The sequence below is a fragment of the Tupaia chinensis genome, unplaced genomic scaffold (genome assembly GCF_000334495.1).
Source record: "Tupaia chinensis unplaced genomic scaffold, TupChi_1.0 Scaffold148607_1, whole genome shotgun sequence".
NCBI lineage: Eukaryota > Metazoa > Chordata > Mammalia > Scandentia > Tupaiidae > Tupaia > Tupaia belangeri.
In genome coordinates this window covers 1,182,919-1,201,222 of record NW_006208456.1, presented here as the reverse complement: position 1 = coordinate 1,201,222, position 18,304 = coordinate 1,182,919, and the positions used below count along the sequence as shown (strand labels likewise).

Sequence of the window (18,304 nt, the reverse complement as noted above, 5' to 3'; positions counted from 1 at the left end):
ATAAAATTGGAAGAGTTCCTTATTTCCCCCTAGTTTTTAGGCCCACTGATTTTTTTTTTGTGTAGAGTCTCGTTTTTTGAGCCCATTCCCTTGGCCTGATGGTTTGGGCCACCATGTCTACAGAGTTCAGTGTTCTAAAGTGAGAATATGTAAGTAGTAAAATAATTTTATAGTCCATGAAAACAGTAATTCACTAGTTTACTCTTAGACAGCATTCTTCATAGTTCTTGGGATTAGAAGAATAGAGGCACTTCCCTTTCGTTTGTTCTCTCATTCATTCAGTCATTATATTAATAATGGGTTATTGGAAAAGTCATGATGTATTTTTCTGTTTAAAAATGTGTCATGACTTTTCCAACAGCTCAGTACATTTTGTTGAGTGCTATATGTCCTAAGTTCCACTAGACACTCTGCAAAAATACTGAAATGAAAGTGATGGGTTATTGTTCTTGGAGAGGTCACAGCTATCAGGGGTTGGATACGTACATAGATTCTGCACTTCCACACAGAAATAGGAGTTCTAAGATGTACAGGTATTAGAGAACTGAGATGAAGACCTTCTCACTGAGCCTGCGGAGAGGCCTTCCTGGAGGAGGTATCGTCCCCTGCACCATTTGGGTAGTCAGTCCTGAGTTCAGCATCGGCGCATCAAGTCTTATGGGCCCCCTGAAGACAGTAAATCAGTGACAACTGGGTGGGCGCAGCAGTGACTGGAACTGGAGAGGTTTCTGCCTTGTCTCCGTCCTCCCTGCTAGAGAGTTTATGGTTGTGAGTGGTGAGTGTACAGCTCACTAGAGACCCCACGTTCCTTTTACTTCCTTCACTCCAAGTATGACGGGAGCCTGCATTTTCATTTCAGACAGATGGATTTCTAAAGGACAACAACAATGCTGCCCAGCGCCTTTTGGATGGGATGAACTTCATGGCTCAGTCAGTGTCCGAGCTTAGCCTGGGGCCCACCAAGGCTGTGACCTCCTGGCTAACAGACCAGATCGCTCCTGCCTACTGGAGACCCAACTCCCAGATCCTGGTATGCTGGGCAGCCTGTCCTGCGCATGCCACTTTGCCCTGTGCTCTGCTTGTTCTGGGAGAGAGGCACAGAATTAGCTCTGCGCGCCCCGGAGTGGGAGGCAGCAGTGAGGCAGCCGGTTTCCTCTTTGTTCCCTGATTTCCTTTTGTGTTATTGTGCAGGCATTTTCCTTCTGGTGGGCTTTAGTTTCCTTTCTGGGGGCCAGTTCACACTGCACAGAGATCTGGCATCACAGATGCAGAATCTGGAGGGAAAAAGGCCTTCAGGGATCATTTAGGTCATCACGATCTTCATACATAAATCTCTACAGCATCTTCAGCAAGGGAGCACTGCCCACTTCATGATGGGAAACTCACTCCTCACCGGGCTTCCTTTCTGCTCTCAGATACTCATTACTGGACGGTTTTTGTCCTGAGAGTTAAAATTTACCTCCCTTGGTGTCTAGTTGTTCCCACGGGTCCTGTTGGCTTTCTCAGCCGAGCAGACGTGTGTGATCGCTGCCTCTCTGTTTTGTTTTGGGCTTGGAACAGAGCTGCAACAAGTGTGAGATCTCCTTTAAGGATAACGACACTAAGCATCACTGCCGGGCCTGTGGGGAGGGCTTCTGTGACAGCTGCTCATCCAAGACCCGGCCAGTGCCCGAACGGGGCTGGGGCCCTGCGCCCGTGCGGGTGTGTGACAACTGCTACGAAGCCAGGAATGTCCAGTTAGGTAACGTGGGGCCCGGGAGCTGCAAGGGTGGAGGGGGAGAACCTCCCTCCTTGGTGCTGGGTGTTGGGAAGTGGACTCCCACATGCCCAACCCCATCCTTCTTCCTCTTTTTTTTTTTTTTCCCCTTCTCTAAATGTTGAATTGTAGAAACCATATGATATTTTGGGAAAGTGTTGAAATTATATGAGTACATTAATCCCTAATTGTTTCTAATATTGAAAAGTCAGTATTTTTCTATTGTCACATGCTTTCACTCATTAGCAGCTGAGCTTATTAGCAAAATGTGCCAGGTCTCGTTTTCAGCCCGGCAGTACACTTAGTAGGGGAAGCCTAACCTCTGTGTCGATTTAGCCACATGAACAGTTGGTGGACACTGGTGGACCCTGCACAGTCTCATCTCGAATGAGGCTTCCTAGCCCGGTTGGTAAGCGCATCACTCTTCTGAGAGTAATCATTTGTGCAGTCTTGGCCAGTCATCTTCTAGCACGTTGGTAACAGAGTCCTGTGGGTGCTGGGCCTCAGGGCACTGAGCCTGTGCTGTGACCTGAGCTACAGAGAATGTCTGAGGGAAGGAAATGCACTCACAGCAGCTGAGTGCTGAGAAGGCTGCAGTGTTTAACGGAGATGGCTTAGACCAGAAAAGATGCTAGGTCATGCTCCCAGAACCTTTCTGACGTATTTTAAAAGATGATAATAAAATAGCTCCACGAGGTTGCAGGTAAAAGACTAACAGATGTCTTCAATTTCAGGGTCTGGGCTGACCTCACCCACAGCCCAAACCCCTGCAGTTATTACAGGACACCACAGTGGGACCCTGGGAGAAGAATCCAGAAGTGCTCTGGTGTTGCCCTGAGCTCTCCACTAGGGAAATGACTAAGAGGCCACAGCTTTTTCCTTCTCATTGCCTACAGATGTCACTGAGGCACAGGCGGACGATGAAGGCGGAACACTGATTGCTCGGAAGGTGGGCGAGGCGGTGCAGAACACTTTGGGAGCTGTGGTGACAGCCATCGACATACCACTAGGTGGGCTTGGCAGTGCTTCTCTCGGGTGTACATATGCAGGATGAGCCTGGGGCTGTCACTTTGTCAAAGGCTTACCAACTCACAGTGAAATGGGCAGCAAGGACTCGCTTAAATGTTTCCATTTGGGCCCAGCCTAGGTCTGGTCCATAAGTGTGCTGAACTGCAGTGTTGGAAGCCAGGTGGCCAGCTGTGGGTTCAGAGCCCAGGTCAGCCTGAAAACACACAGGCATGTATGGATGCCTTTGATCCCAAGGAGCTGGAAACCTAGGAAAAGGAGATCCCAGTGTGGCGGGAGGCGATCCTGTGGGGGGAGTGCCTTAACTCTCTCTTTTGAATGTGCATAGGCAAACCAATTTATATTTGCTTGCCTCTGCTGAATAACTTAGTGGTTTTATGTTTATTCCAAGAAGACATCCTCCTCAGACCATTTATTGCTGTGTAGCCAATTATGTTAAAATATAAAAGTCTAGGGCCCGGCAGATGGTGTGGTGGTTAAGGGTGCTGTACTCCTACATGGCCAACCGTTGTTTGAGTCCTGGACCTGGTGGCTTGCTTTCTCACGTTGCCTCTCTCCCTCTCTGGTCGAATTAAATAATAATAAAAAATAAAGTTAAATAATTTTTAAAAAATGCAAAGGTCTAAGACAACTATTTTATGGTGTCTTACAACTTTGATGGTTTAGAAGTTGAGAAGGGTAGTTACTCTGCCCCACATGGCCTTGCCTGGAGTCACTACCTGATATTCCAGCATGGTGGCTGGGCTGGTCTTGAGGGTGCAAACTGGCCTCACTTTGCTGCTAGGTGCCATGGACATTTGGGTTCATCAGAGCCCCTCTTCACTTCATGTTTTTCTAAGCCCCTCCATTAAGACTCTCATCACCAGTGGTGGTTGGGCTTCTTAAATGGAGGCTCAGGACTTCAAGTGCTAACATTCCAAAAGATAGGTAGCAGCTGCCATCTCCTATGGCCTGGGCCTGCAAACTGGCACTTCTGTAGTCTTCTATAGTCTGATGTAATCCCAGAGCCTGCTTAGAATGAAGGGAAAGGGCAGGAAGATTTGTCAGAGAATGTGTGGCTGCTTTTATCTGCATACAAGCCAGACTGTTATCAATTCAGGATTAAGATAGCTACCCAGCTCTGGAGGTGAGGGGTACTTGTGGCCAGGATGGGAAGAAGGAGAGGAACGGAAACTGACCAGGGCATAGAGGGCTTAGACAGGGTTGGTCAGGCCTGGGATAGTTTGATGCTTTGTAGGGGAGAGACCAAAGACTTCTGGTGGATGGTGATGAGAATGGCTTGGATCATATTTAATCATTGTGGCTTGCAAAATGAACAGATAATGACTTAAGGCTCAAGGCTTTAGGAATAGAAGCATTTGCCCAGGCTTGAAGCTCAGATTGCAGCTGCTTCAGGGATGCTTGGCCAAGGCAGGGGCTGTCCTTGGCACAGATGGCTTGCCAATATCTCACCGAGGGTCACTTACTGAGCACTGGGTATTAGGTCCCCAGCCAACAGGTTAGACACGCCATTTCTTGTCATCCTCATAAGAGCTCTTGAAGGTGGACTGTTAAAGATGGGTAAGTCAACGGGACCAGCAGTTAGCGTAATGGCTATGTTGCTGGACTCCCACATAGTCGACTATGGTTCGAGTCCTGGACCTGGTGGCTTAAACTCATGCCGGGCGCGTGCGCGTGCGTGCCCAAGATCCTGAAAGGAGAATGGAGGAGAAGGGATTGCGGTGTGGCCATCCCCCCGGGGGGTGATTTCTTGCTTTCTATCTCTCTCTCTCTCTGTCTGTCTGGCGAGCACACGTGCCCTTTAGCAAAAACCTCTCCAAAAAAAAAAAAAAAAGATAAGTAAAAAAAAATTAACAACAACAAAAAAAAGATGAGTAAGTCCCTGCTACTGATCCTGCAGCCACTAATTAACTTGTGCTCAGTGGAACTGGATTTGTGTGAAGGTGTGTCTGGCTCCACAGTCCCCCCTACTTTACAGTTCATCCAGTGATGGTTAATGCAGCTGCACTTTGGGATCACCTGGAGAGTTTAGTAGATAAATAAGTATCAGGGCCTAGGCCCCAGCCCCTAAGAAATCTGATTGGAATGGGAAGTGGTAGAGGCCTGCAGTTTTTAAGAGCTAGGTAGGTGATCTGCATGCATTTGGGATTACAAGCCACCTCGTGTCTGATGCCTTCTTGCCCACTGGGACTCAGATGTTGGGTTTTGTTTGTCCTGACTGCTGTGCCTTCCCTGTCACAGGTCTGGTGAAGGATGCAGCCAGGCCGGCCTATTGGGTGCCTGACCACGAGATCCTGCACTGCCACAACTGCCGGAAGGAGTTCAGCGTCAAGCTCTCCAAGCACCACTGCCGGGCCTGTGGACAGGGCTTCTGTGATGAGTGCTCTCATGACCGCCGGGCTGTCCCGTCTCGGGGCTGGGACCATCCCGTCCGAGTCTGCTTCAACTGCAATAAAAAGCCTGGTGACCTTTAACCCCAGCTCCCTCTTCGAGTCCTTCACAATTCCTTAGGTTCTCAGGGTTAGAAACAAAAGTCTCATTGAGGTAGGCCCTCCTCCTTCCTGGTAACCTACTGTGACCTGTGTCCTTTTCTCTCCTCAACCTGGGGCCACTTTCCCTTGGTGGGGGGGATGAGCCTGGCGGCAGGCCCGAAGGCATGAGCCCCTCAGGCAAGGTCAAGCAGCAAAGGGGAATGAACCTGAATCCGTTGCATTTATTACAATTTTAAAATAACATATATATATATATACACACACACACACACATATATATCTCCATATACACGTGTGAAAGGAACAGGGAGTGTGTAAAAGCTGCTGCTGGCCGCAAAGACTCATCACAGTCTGTCCCCAGCACAGGGAGAAGGAAGCAGTAGGTCACCCCACAGCAGAGCCAGGCCCACTGCCCCTGCATTGCCAGACACCTTTTGCTGTTCCTCTCCGAACCTCTTTCTTGCCCTCGCCCTTCATGCCTCTCAGCTGTCTGGGAAAGCAGGCCTCCCAGGGGCTTTTGGCTTGAAACAGCCTGGAGAGAAACTCTGTCTGGGTCCTTGAGAAACCACATGTCAACGCTGTTTCAGTCAGAGCCCACCCAGCTTAGTGTGCAGGTCACCGGGGTGGGTGGAGGGTCAGAGCTGGGCCTTCAGCCCGGAGAAGCTGAAGAGCAGGTGCCCTGCAGGTACGTGCCCCAGCTCTCTACCTGGGGCCATCTTCCTCAGGAGCGTGTCCTACTCATCAGTGCTTCTGTGTCTCCATTAGGCTTTCCCGAGAGGCCGCCCCTCACTCCTAAGTCACAGCACCTGCCAGCCATCTCCTCATGCCCCTTCACCCACTGTCTGCTTCAGGGTGTCGCAGTAGGGTTTTTATTGCTTAAAGTGTCTTAATTCTTTGTTCCCAGACACTCAACCCCTCTAGCTATGAGAGGGGGGGAGCATGAGAAACCTTCCAGGGAAACAGAGCACAGAATGGACTGTTAGTGTTTTTTTAAAAGTATATATAAATATTGCAACAGATCGTAAAGGTCATAAAAATTTCTCTTTGGTTCTTGCAAGAGAAGTCAAAAGGACTTTCGTTTCTCATCAAAAGCTTGGACATCCATATTTCTTGCGACTGGAAAGAGACTTTTGCTGAAATCCTGTCATCATGGTGAATTTTATCTTCAGTTACCAAAAATGAAGAATTAAAGCAACATGGTTCTTGACTGAACTGGTGGGTGGGTTGAGCTGCAGGGAGGGACGTGGGCGGTCATTCCTGGTGTGAGTATCCGTGTGACATGATCCCTGGAGTGTGCTGGTCCTTCTCAGGCCTGCTCCTTCCTGCCCCATGTGGCCCAGTGACTGAGGCCCTACTCTAGAACTGTGTATTATCAGATTTGCCACCATAAAGGAACCTTCCTGCCGAACATGGACTGTGCCCATTCTTTCCTCTGACCCCATCAGGCTGTCACCCACTTGCTCAGCCACTTTCCTACTGACGGGAAAGCAGCTGGTGCTTTTCAGAGCCCTTAGAGGTGTATTTCTAGGGTGGTCATATTTTACCTGTATGTGTAACTTTGGTAAGAACTTTGTAAAGGAAATGCATAGCTAAGTACCACAAAACAATTATCACATGAAGCAGGTTGTGCGGTAGGTTGGAGTTTGTTTGTTTGGTTTTGGTTTTTGCCAGAGGGTGTGTGTGCTCGCTGGAGAGAGACAGAGGAAAAGTGAGCAATGACCCCCTGGGAGGATGGCCACACCGCCATCCCTTCTCCGTGCTCTCGGGATTTGGGGCAGTGTGTTTCATGCCACCAGGTCTAGAACTCAAACTGACTCCCATGTGGAGTCTAGTGCCTTAACTACCACACCACCTGTTGGTCCTGGTTTTGTTTTTCAAATTTACCATTGTGACCATTTTTCCAGTTTTCAGATTCAATACAGGGAACATGTTCTTGCTGGAGAATGAGTGAGAGGGAGCAAGAGCAAGAGAACAAGAGGGAAAGTAAAAAGGGACCCCCACCCTCCAGGATTTATGCCTGTGCCCCAATCCTTTCTCCATTCTTTTTCCAGGTGTTTGGGCGCACACACACTGCGCACACACACATGATGTGTTTTTCAAGCTCTTGAGTCTGGGACTAAAACTGTCCAGTTGGCAATATGGGATCCAGCTACCCTAATCACCATGCCACTAGCTGGCCCCATTTTTTTTTTTTAGTTTTTTTTTTTTTTTTTTGCTATAGGACGCGTGTGCTCGCCAGAAAGAGAGAGACAGAAAGCAAGAAATCACCCCCTAGGGTGGATGGCCATGCTGCAATCCCTTCTTCATTCTCCTCTTGGGATCTTGAGCATGCATGCACATGCGCCCGGCGTGAGTTTAAGCCACCGGGTCTGGGACTCAAACCGCGGTCAACTACATGGGAGTTCAGTGACATAGCCACTATGCTAACTGCTGGTCCTGCTAGCCCCATTTTTTTAAAAGTCTTATTTCTTTTGGGACTGGCCTGTGGCCTAATGGTTAAGGGAGCCAGATCCCATATGGCTGGCTGTGGTTTGAATCCCAGCCCTGGCAGTTTAAAAAACATGCCAGGTGTGTGTTCATATGAGCCCAAAATCCAGTCAGGATGAAATAATGGAGAAGGGATTGCAGCATGACTATGCACCATTAGGGGGCTACTTTCTTCTCTCTCTCTCTCTGGCATAGACACACATCCTCTGGCAATAAAAATTTAAAAATACTTTTTTTTGGAGAGATTTTTGCTATAGAGTGCATGTGCTCACTGGAGAGACAGAGTGAGAAATCACCACCGAGGGGGCTGGCCATGCCAGTCTGTTCTATTGGGATTTTGGGCATGCACTCACACATACCCAGTGTGTTTTAAGCTGCTGGGTCTGGGACTCGAACTGCGGTGAGCCACGTGGGAGTCTAGTGACTTAACCATTACACCATTTGCTGGCCCCATACAAAAAACAAACAATGAATAAGTATTTCTTGTGCCCCTTAAATAGGGTCCTGATGCTGCAATCGACCCCGAGCTTCAGCCTGCCCCAGATCACGGCCATGTATGTCTGGCAAACTCAGGCAGGTCTGCAGACCGTCTGCCTCTCTGAGCATTACATTTACCACTGCGTCACCCTCTGGCCCCTGGGGTGGGTTATACTCTCATGACAACAGACTCTCCAGCTATTTTTAAAATTGAGAGTGTGTGCTCACCAGAAAGAGCACCCCTACACACACATCGGTGGGGTGTGAGCACATGCACACATGCATGCCTGTCGTGTTTTCCAGGGTGCTGGGGCCAGACCCAAACCCTGGTAGGCCATGTGGGATCTGACTCCCTCAACCACAAGGCTACTCAGTCCCCCTTGAGCTTTCAGGTTGACAGACCAATTTGCTAACTGGAACTAGAATTTTAGGATTGTCATGAATAGTCCTTTATTTTTATTTACTTATTTTTTAAATTTTTTATTTTACATTTTTTAAGTACATTCAATCACATTATTTAGCTTACAAGGTGATCATTTCAATATATGAACATTTCTCCCCGGTCGAGTTGATAAAAATATAACACTACCACCTCCCTGTCTCAACAATGCTGTCTTCGTATCCCTCCTCCAAATGTTCTTCCCCAGGCCCCACTCCTCAAAAATATGAAACGCTTCATGAATTTGCGTGTCATCCTTGCGCAGGGGCCATGCTAATCTTCTCTGTATCGTTCTAATTTTAGTATATGTGCTGCCGAAGGGAGCACAATAGTCCTTTATTTAATGAAGGTGAAGAACCATGGTCACAGAACTTTCTAGTGCCTCGAGGGCTCCACAGTTCTCATGCTGTACTGGGACTCATGGCTATTCCTCAGACCGTTCCACAGTGGGTGTGGACCAGATGGTTTCCTGATTGGGTAAGTGAGGGGAGAGCCGCAGCACCAGGCTCCTACGCAATCTGTGCTGTGCGACTCAGTGGTGGCAACTTCACAGCTTGGGATCCCTAGGTCCCACTCATGGCTGACCAGCCAGTGTCTGCAGAGGAATCCTCTGTCTCACTGGGTATTACTCCTGAATTGCAATGTCTAGGTTTAAAATAGATACGAGTAACCTATGGAAGCATGAAGAATGCTTTCTACATGTGACCATGACACTTGTTTCCCCTTCACTAACTCCTGTGTCCGTCATCCACCATCTCCCCATTCTTCATGGCCTTTAACAATCAGTCTTTTCCCTTTGTTGCCCCAACATTTTTTCTCTCATCTTCCTCTTTCCTGCTCCCATTTCTTCCACCCTTATCTTTTTGAGTTTTTGGCTGAGTGGGGAGGGTTTGGGAAGGAGAAGAGATGGAAGAGGGAGTCTGGTTGGTTGGTTTGTTCACCATGCCTTGGCACCCTGGAGTGTGCAAATCCACCTAGCCACATAATCACCCCGTCACTGTCTCAGCCTAAGGCTCATTCTGCAGGAATTGTTCAGAAAGGTCTTCTGAACTTGACATATTTTTTTTCCTTCAAGTTTTATCTCTTCCATGAGTGAGACAAGCCCTGCCAACAGGGTCTTGCTGCAGTCCACCTTAGCCTTTGGCCAATACCAGATAGTGGATACGTGTTCCTTGGGCTTAACTCAAGGAGTCTTTTGGACTTAAACTAGGCACTTTCCACATGGGATTGCCTCACAGTCACAGTTTACCACCGTGCCACTGTCTGGCTCCTGAACTCCCTTCCTTACACTACACCAGTGTTGGAAAGGAAAGGTACAAGTGTCAAAATAATAGGAGGTTCTCTTTTCTTTCCATATCTGTATCTACTTGCAGCCTAAACTATTAGGTCAGGAAAGTCATGACATATCTTTCTGTTTTTCTATGCAAAAATGCATCCTGACTTTCCTGACGACCCAATAAATAGGGGATGAAAGCCAGCTAAAATGTAGGATAAAGACTTACCTCTATCATACACCTTGAGGATCACAAGGGGCATGTGTGTATATGCCCAGTATCCTGAGATGAGAATGGAGAAGGGTCTAGTGTGGCTATCCTCTCTGGGAAGTGATTTCTCACTTTCCCTCTCTCACGGTCTTTCTTCAACGAGCACACGTCTTATGGCAAAACTTGAAAAAGGATCATCGCTGTACTCCAAGAACTTGTCCCTTCCCCACCAGGAGTAACTACTGTCCTAATAACAGAGATTAGTCCCCCTTTGGGTCTAAGAGAGTGCTACATAAAAAATTTTAATAATTAAAAAGTTTTTGCCATAGGGTGCATGCACTTGTTAGAGAGACAGAGACGATGAGAAAGAGAGTGAGAAATCACACCCCAATTCCTTCTCCATTCTCTTCCTGGGATCTTGGGCACACATACACACATGCCCAGAGTGATTTTCTCTTATTTTTTTAAAGGAACTATTTCTTTAATTCCATTTGTCGTCATCATTAATTTGACAGGGACAAAGAGAGAGAAAGGGAAAGTGAGAAAGCAAACTGCCAGGTCTGAGACTCGAACTGGGGTCAGTTGTGGGAGTCCATCATCCCTATCCACCATGCTACCTGCTGGCCTGCCCAGAGTGATTTTCAAGCCATTGTGCCTGGGACTTGAACCACGGTCGACCATGTGGGAGTCCAATGACGTACCACTACGCCATCTGCTGGCCTCAATAATTTTCTGGTTTCAATGGGTTTCCTCTAGGTGGAGGCAAGTTTTGAACCTACCCTGAGAGCTGTGTCTACAGATTGCAGCTTGTGGCTGGAACTAAGCAGTAGGCTCATTGAGATCTTTTTTTTTTTTAAATAATTATTTTAACTTTAATTTGACCAGAGAGAGAGAGACAGATAGAAAGTGAGAAAGCAAGCTACCAGGTCTGGGACTCGAACTGTAGTAGGCCACATGGGAGTCCAACACGCTTAACCACCACGCCACCTGCTGACCCTGTAAAGATCCTGATCACTGGGATCTTTACGTATCCCTTGGGTTTAACTCTGCTGGTCTCACCTTTCTATCCCCTTCATTGGTTGTGAATTCTTAGGCGTTACCAGATAAGACGAGGTCCACATCTTCCTTATGAAGAAAGTGAAAAAAAATCTAAGTACCTCCAACTACTGTCAGAAGGACTGAGCTTTGTATCTAATAATTTCCATTGTCCTCAGAGGTTCTCATGGCAAAGGACAATAATACTTATCTTTCACTAAAAGCAACAGGAAAGCTGGCTTAAAGTTTGAACACATTGGTCTAGACTATAGCACAAGAGCTAAACTTCTGATTGTTAAAAAAACTCATGCTTTAATTGTAATGTTGTAATCATATTTGCATTTTCAATTCCAGAACTACTATCATTCAGGAGGAGAAAACTGAAGCCACAATGGTAGCCTGTTGCTCTTCTCATCATTCTGGATCAGTGTTGGCTACTATACAACATCTGAGCTCTACTTTTCTGTTAAATCGCACCTGGTACGATTTTCTTTCTTGTGCCTAGGAAACTGTCACAGACTCGTGAGCACTAAAGCCCATATGCTATGAAGGATGGTTTAGGGGTTAGAGAGAATCTGTAATTTAGTGAGAGGCTCAAATGACCAGAGCCATTTTTTTTTTTTTTTGGAGAGATTTTCACTATAGGGCGCGGGCACCCGCCAGACAGAGACATAGAGACAGAAAGCGAGAAATCACCCCCCAGGGGGCATGGCCACGCTGCAATCCCTTCTCCTCCATTTTCCTCTCGGGATCTTGGGCACACACGCACATGCACCCGGCGTGAGTTTTAAACCACCTGGTCCAGGACTTGAACCGTGGTCGACCACGTGGGAGCCCAGCGACATAGCCATTACGCTAACTGCTGGTTCCCCAGAGCCATTTTTGAAACTTCGTAGACAACAGTATGTCTTTCTATGCTTGATGGAGATTACTAATATATGATGCCATCCTGAGTGCTTTCTCCTGCTGTCCTCCACTGCCAACTTAGACTGCTGGTACCTTTAACTTCAGCCTGGACCTCTAAGGCTCTGGCCCAATCCCTAGACAGCTCTCTTCGATGTCCCAAAGATACTGCCACTCAGCTAAAGCAGAAACTTGCCAGTCACCGTGTCTCCTCAGTTCTGGCTCCCTGGGCTGTCAGCAGCATTAGTATGTGTGCCTGTGCTGCAGTTACGGCCTCTGCAGAGATGGCCTATGGGTATTGCAGCAGCTGCTTTTATTCAAATGCAGTCAACAGCACACGTGGGTGGTGGGCAATGGGAGCAAGCAGGGACACACCAACAAGGACAGGATACCCAGTCCAGAAGTTGTCTGTAGGAGACTGAGGCTAGTGGCATTGTAAAGAGGGAAAAATGGTTGAACTGAACCCAAGATTTTTCTTATTTTTTAGTTTTTGTTACAGGGAGCATGCACTGGTCAGAGTCCCAGATACAGCAGCTTGAAAAACCAGGCACACGTGTGCACACCCAAAATTCCGAGAATGATGAAGGGACTGTGTCATGGCCATCTCCCCTGGGAAGTGATTTTTCACTCCCTTTCCCCCAGTGTGCCCTATAAAAAAAAAAAACAAACCTGAAGGGCTGGTGGTTAAGGCAGCCAAATCCCACATGGCCAACCATGTGGTTCAAATCCAGGACCCAGTGGCTTGAGAAACATGGTGGGTGCATATGTATGTAAGCTCAAAATCCCAAAAGGAGGGGGAGATGGAAAAAGGATTGTGCTGTCACCATGCCTCCAATAGGAAGTGCTTTTTAAGATTTAATTTTGCTTATTACCATTGTTTTTTCTACTTGCTATAGGGCACATGGGCTTACTGGAGAGGGGGAAAGTGAGAAAGCAAGATACCAGGTCCATGACTTGAACTGTGGCTGAACATGTGGGAGTCCAGCACCTTAAACCCCACACCACCTACTGGCCCAGGAAGTGCTTTCTTAATTTCCCTCTCCAGTGAGCACATGTGCACTTGGGCAAAAAAAAAAAAAAAAAAAAAAAAAAAAGGCAAATAATGTTGGTAAAATTGTCCAACATACTTCCTCTTCTTGTGTCAAGTGCTAGGAAACAAAAACTGCCTAGAGATCTTCCAAGTGGAGCCTTCTCCAGATGAAAAATGGATGGCTGAGCAGAGGCCAGCTGAGGGTCACAGTGTGCATGGGAGAAACTTCAAGAAACGTGTGTCCTGAGAGCAGCAGGCTGGAGAGGCAGCTGCAACCATCTCAGGCCACACATTGTACCCTGAGGCACAGAAGGCAGAAACAGGAGGGACCTTCTGAAATCGTGGCTGTACAGAGGGTAGACTGGAGGGGCAGATGTGAAGGAGGGGAACTAGGAGTTTTTAGCAACATACACAAATGGAGAAGTGGAAGGAAGGAGAAATTGAGTTTAGCCTGAAATTGCTTTTGGAGTTGTTTATGTAGAAAATCTAGAATAGGACAGATCTAGGACTTATTTGCTCGGGCTGGAAGGTGGCATGGTGGTTAAGGGGGCTAGACTCCCACCATGGTCGACTGGTTTGAGTTCTGGACCTGGGACCTTGCTTTCTCACTCCCCACCCCCCCTTGCTCTCTGGTCAAATTTAAGAATAATCAATAAAAATAATTCTTAAAAAAACCAAACAAACAAAAAACCCAACAGAACACTTCTGGACACCTTTGTTGGGGCACCTAGGAGGCTGTCAGTGCCTTCCAAAGCACGTCAGAACAGCTGAGTTCGAGGCTGTCTACAGGACATGGGATGTGCACCAGGTATTTACCTGTGGGCATCTTTGAGCAGGAGCCTTTGCCGGTGTTCTGTGTGGGAGGCCAGAGGCAAGCAAGCACCAGGCTGAATGGCAGGGTGTACATAAGGCAGGGCTCAGGGCTGCTATCACAACCACCAGCCAGTTCTCTACCCTTCACTGTCACCTGGGGAGCAGGGCAAAATGCCAAGATGCCTGAGTGAAAAGCCTAGCAGGCACACAGACCCTAGTGGTTCCTCAACTTCTTACCTGTTTAACCAGTTTCGGCCAACTTGCACAAAATGTCAGGTGCAGTGACTGCTAATAAGTACCAGGAACATGCTGCAAAGGTTAACGAGGGCCTTAAGCTTTTGGTTAGCCTAAGGAAAATCTAAAGCGTCCCATTTTACTATTGTATTTGCCTAAGCAAGAAATCTGGACTATGACACCACGTGAGTGAAAGGAGTTAATGAGGTACAAGAGGACAGGGCCATCTGCTGGATGGAACTCATGTGGTATTCTCAGGTGGTCAGATAGTCTCTTGTTTGGGGAGAGGTCGAGTGAACTAAGCAGTCACCCACAGACCACACCTCCATTCGACAGTCAGTACAGAACCATGGGAAATGCTTGAAATTGATGTGCAAGACCGGTGAGTCTAACTGCAGACCCTGTAACAATGTGTTTGTACAAGCTTGTGTGAAAACTTCAAATATGATGGGGACTTTAAAAGTATGGGTGGGGGCCAGCAGGTGGTTAAGGTGCTGGACCCCCACATGGCTGACCATGATCTGAGTCCCAAACCTGAAGGCTTGAAGATCACGCCATGTGTGTGCCCAAAATCCTGAGGTGAGAATATAGAAGTGATTGTGGGATGACCATTACCCTGGGAGTGATTTTTCACTTTCTGTCTCTAGCTAGTGCGTGACCCTATGGCAAAAACCTTAAAAAAATAAAAAGGGCATGGGTAAATGTTAAAATCATGCCTCAGCATTTCTGTTTGTGCTTCTGGCAGTGTCCTGTCACTAAACTTAATCCACAAGACCCTGTAGGGACAGTAGCCATCTGGACCCTTCATGTATATAGGTATTTCGGAGGACACCATGTGCAAGCCTGTGTGCCAGGGTCACAAGGACAGAATCTAAACTGAACACATCAAAACTCTGGTGGTGGATAGTGAGCTTTTTCCTACTGCCAAGTGCCAGAAAAATTCATTTACCTGATAATTAAAAGAGATGTTAGAATCTGTGAAGCCACTTCATTTCTCTACAGCACTGTAATACACAAGTATTCTCTGGCAGGCTAGAGACGCATAAAAACTAGAGCACACAACCTCACTTAGTAGATCTGTGATGTGAAGCAAGTCAGTGGCTACTGTCTTTTTTTTGTTTTTTTTTAATTATGTATTTGGTGTGGTGGTTAAGGATGCTAGACTCCCATGTGGTCGACTACGGTTTGAGTCCCAGATCTGGTGGCTTTCTTTCTCTCTTTCTCTTGTGGTCAAGTTAAAATAAATAAACAAAAAATAAAGTTAAAATAAAAATAATTCTTAAAAAAAAGGACTGACTTAATTTATTTATTATTCTTCAATTTGACCAGAGAGAGAGGCAGAGAGAGTGAGAGTAAGAAAGCAAGCCACCAGGTCCAGGACTTGATCCATGGATGGTCATGTGGGAACCCAGCACCCCCACCACACTGGTCCCGCTCTGTGTCTTTTTAAAATCTGGAAAATGATGCTAACAATTTTGTATTATTAGCATCATATTTCCTTTATGGCTTATTATAAAGATAATATAAAATAAAATGAACTAAGTTCTTTATAAAACATGACATTAAATCTTTATTGTAACATGAAGCTCATCCATCCCATAACCAATCTGATTTAGTTCTCTGTATAGCACAGTGAATGAGGGCTCTGGCAGGGAACACCTGGGGCTAGCAACAGAGAGGTACAATTGCCAGCAGTAGGTCTAAAGGGACGAAGAAATAACTGGAACCCAGAAAGAATGGAAGGCTTTCCAATAGAAGCTGAGGCCTTTGGTGACAGCCACACATAGCCCAGCAGGGAGGGAGCCAGGGAACTAACAACCACCTCTCTTTATTATTTTAAAATTTTAATTAAAAATTTTTTGCTATAGGTCATGTAAAATCATAGCAGATAAAGTGATAAAGCACCCCTTGGGTGGATGACCATTCTGTGACCCCTTCTCCTTTTCAGGATTTGGGGTGCGCGTGCATACATGCACTTGGCCACTTAGGATCCAGCTGCCTTAAGCTCCAAGCCATCTGCTGGCCCATCTCATTCTTTTTTTTTTTAATTAAAAAAATTAAAAATGCTTTCTATATTCAGGAGAGTATGTGCTCATGAGAATGAATGAGGAACAGAGAGGTACCCTTCACAGGTTCCTCCAGCCAGTCAGATTTTGGGCACTAGTGTGTGCTGCGTGTATTTCAGGTGGCTCCCTGGCCTCTCTGCTGGACTTCCACTGGCTGCCAGGGGGGGTCAGGGAGCTCTGCGCAGTCACAGGTCAGTCTCTTGGGGCTGCACAGAGCAGCATGGAGAGGGGCTGAGAGGTCAGAAGAGGCAGAGAGATTAAAGCTGGTCCCAGTCACTACCCTTCTGTTCTGCCCTTGTCCAAGATTGGAGTAGTGGCACCACTGCAGCTGGTTTGCTGCTAACAGCAGCTGAAGCATCGTGCCATACCACGCCGCCTTCTCGTTCATTGTTGAGTAGGAAAACAAGCTCTTTAACACTCTGTAAACAGTTCACAAACTGCTGCTCATAGAAGTCATGTTAAGGATTGTTTAAAACTTCCATCACTTAAAATTATCTCTTCTTTAGGGCCATCAGGTACCGTGGTGGTTAAGGCATTAAAACTCCCACTGTGGTTGATCGTGGTTCGAGTCCTGGACCTGGCTGCTTGGAAATTACACTGGGCACTCGTGTGTGCGTGTCCAAAATCTCAAGAGTAGAATGAAGAAGGGACTGTGGTGTAGCCATCCCCTGTTGGGGGTGATTTCTCACTTTCCATCTCACCGTCTCGGTCTTATCTCCAGTGAGCAAATGAGTCCTGTGACAAAAGCCTTAATATAAAAAGGATAAAAGGATCTTTTTCCCCAAAGCTTTTGATGATTAAGTCTTTTTGAATTAAAAAAGGGCAGAGGACTATTCTAAGGAATTCAACAAGGAAAGGAAATAGGTACCTTTTATGAAAAGGACTTTCAAGCTCTCTGAGCCACAACTTAACTGAAATAACTTTACAAAGTGTCTTCACATAGAACATTTACCGCCTTGCCTCAAGTGTCCAGATGGATTGGGATCTGGTACACTGAGCATCACTGAAAATGTCCTCATCAGAAATGGTGATAACCATTCTATATGCCCTTAAATCAAATCCACACCCTCCAGGCTGCACCTTGCAGATTAGCTGTAAGAGAAACAATAAAGGTCCTGCCGCACAGCCATGAGCAGCCCGGGCGCTCCCCGGAAGCCACCGAGCCGCGATGAGAAGGCCACGCTGGGAATGTCGGCCTTGGCGGCCGGGTACGGGGAGGGGATGGTTCTGAGCAGGTGGCCATCGTGGAGGCTCCAGATTCTCGTGTAGCAGTCTTGGCCCACTGAGGAAGAGGGAAGACACACGGCAGGTTAGTAGAAAATGCAAAGGAAAACTTCCGTACATGTGGACATGGCCCCTCATGGCTCCTTGGGAGCCAAAATACAAACTCATTAATGTGAAATATTTCAACTAATATTTTGTACTTTTGAAAATCAAATGTGGGACCAGCAGTTAGCGCAATGGCTATGTCGCTGGACTCCCATGTAATTGCCCACAGTTCGTGTTCCGGACCCGGTGGCTTAAAACTCACACCGGGCGCATGTGCGTGCGTGCCCAAGATCCCAAGAGGAAAACGGAGAAGGGATTGTGGCTTTGCCATACCCCTGGGGGGTGATTTCCCGCTTTCTGTCTGTCTCTCTCTCTTTCTGGTGAGTGCATGTGCCCTGTAGCAAAAACCTCTTGGGGGGGGGGGAAATCAAATGTGAGTTGCCCTGGTGCTCTAGAGCCTCTGATATACTCTGCAGGCATGCAAAGTGACTAGACACAATGGCCGATCGTGTGACACCACGGTTGACTGCACGCATCCTGGGTCATGATTTGTCTCAAAGTCGAGGGCTGTTCAAGTGGAAGCCCACGCCACCTGGTTTAGATGACAGGCAACTGTCATAAAGGGACAGTTTTTATGAAAGGGTCGGTAACCAGGACGCACTCTCAACTTCATTATATCACGGGACAAACCTGGCTCAGTTCATGAGACCAGTTAAGAATCTTCAGGGCCCCAAATTCTGATAAACGTGACACACAAGAAAGGCAAGGCAGCCCAGCATGTTATGAACTCCTA

General features: G+C 47.1%; 2 protein-coding genes and 1 non-coding gene across 8 annotated transcripts in view; 1 reads left to right on the top strand and 2 right to left on the bottom strand.

The window, feature by feature from the left end:
- The window catches only part of ZFYVE1 (zinc finger FYVE-type containing 1), a 79,767-nt gene extending 73,085 nt beyond the window's left edge, over positions 1-6,682 (top strand). For all 4 annotated transcript variants that reach the window (XM_006170499.1, XM_006170502.3, XM_006170501.3 and 1 more), the window contains 4 exons: positions 860-1,030; positions 1,561-1,741; positions 2,653-2,766; positions 5,024-6,682. In XM_006170499.1, coding sequence (XP_006170561.1) covers positions 860-1,030; positions 1,561-1,741; positions 2,653-2,766; positions 5,024-5,256 — 699 coding nt within the window. In that variant the 3' untranslated portion in view covers positions 5,257-6,682. The remainder of the gene's footprint in view (positions 1-859; positions 1,031-1,560; positions 1,742-2,652; positions 2,767-5,023) is intronic.
- A 2,215-nt stretch (positions 6,683-8,897) lies between these two features.
- On the bottom strand, positions 8,898-9,004 carry LOC114006522 (U6 spliceosomal RNA). The gene has a single exon (XR_003548225.1). It is a non-coding gene; the product is annotated as a U6 spliceosomal RNA (small nuclear RNA).
- A 7,688-nt stretch (positions 9,005-16,692) lies between these two features.
- DCAF4 (DDB1 and CUL4 associated factor 4) overlaps positions 16,693-18,304 on the bottom strand; it is a 34,467-nt gene continuing 32,855 nt past the window's right edge. For all 3 annotated transcript variants that reach the window (XM_006170496.2, XM_006170498.3, XM_006170497.2), the window contains exon 14: positions 16,693-17,524. In XM_006170496.2, coding sequence (XP_006170558.1) covers positions 17,331-17,524 — 194 coding nt within the window. In that variant the 3' untranslated portion in view covers positions 16,693-17,330. The remainder of the gene's footprint in view (positions 17,525-18,304) is intronic.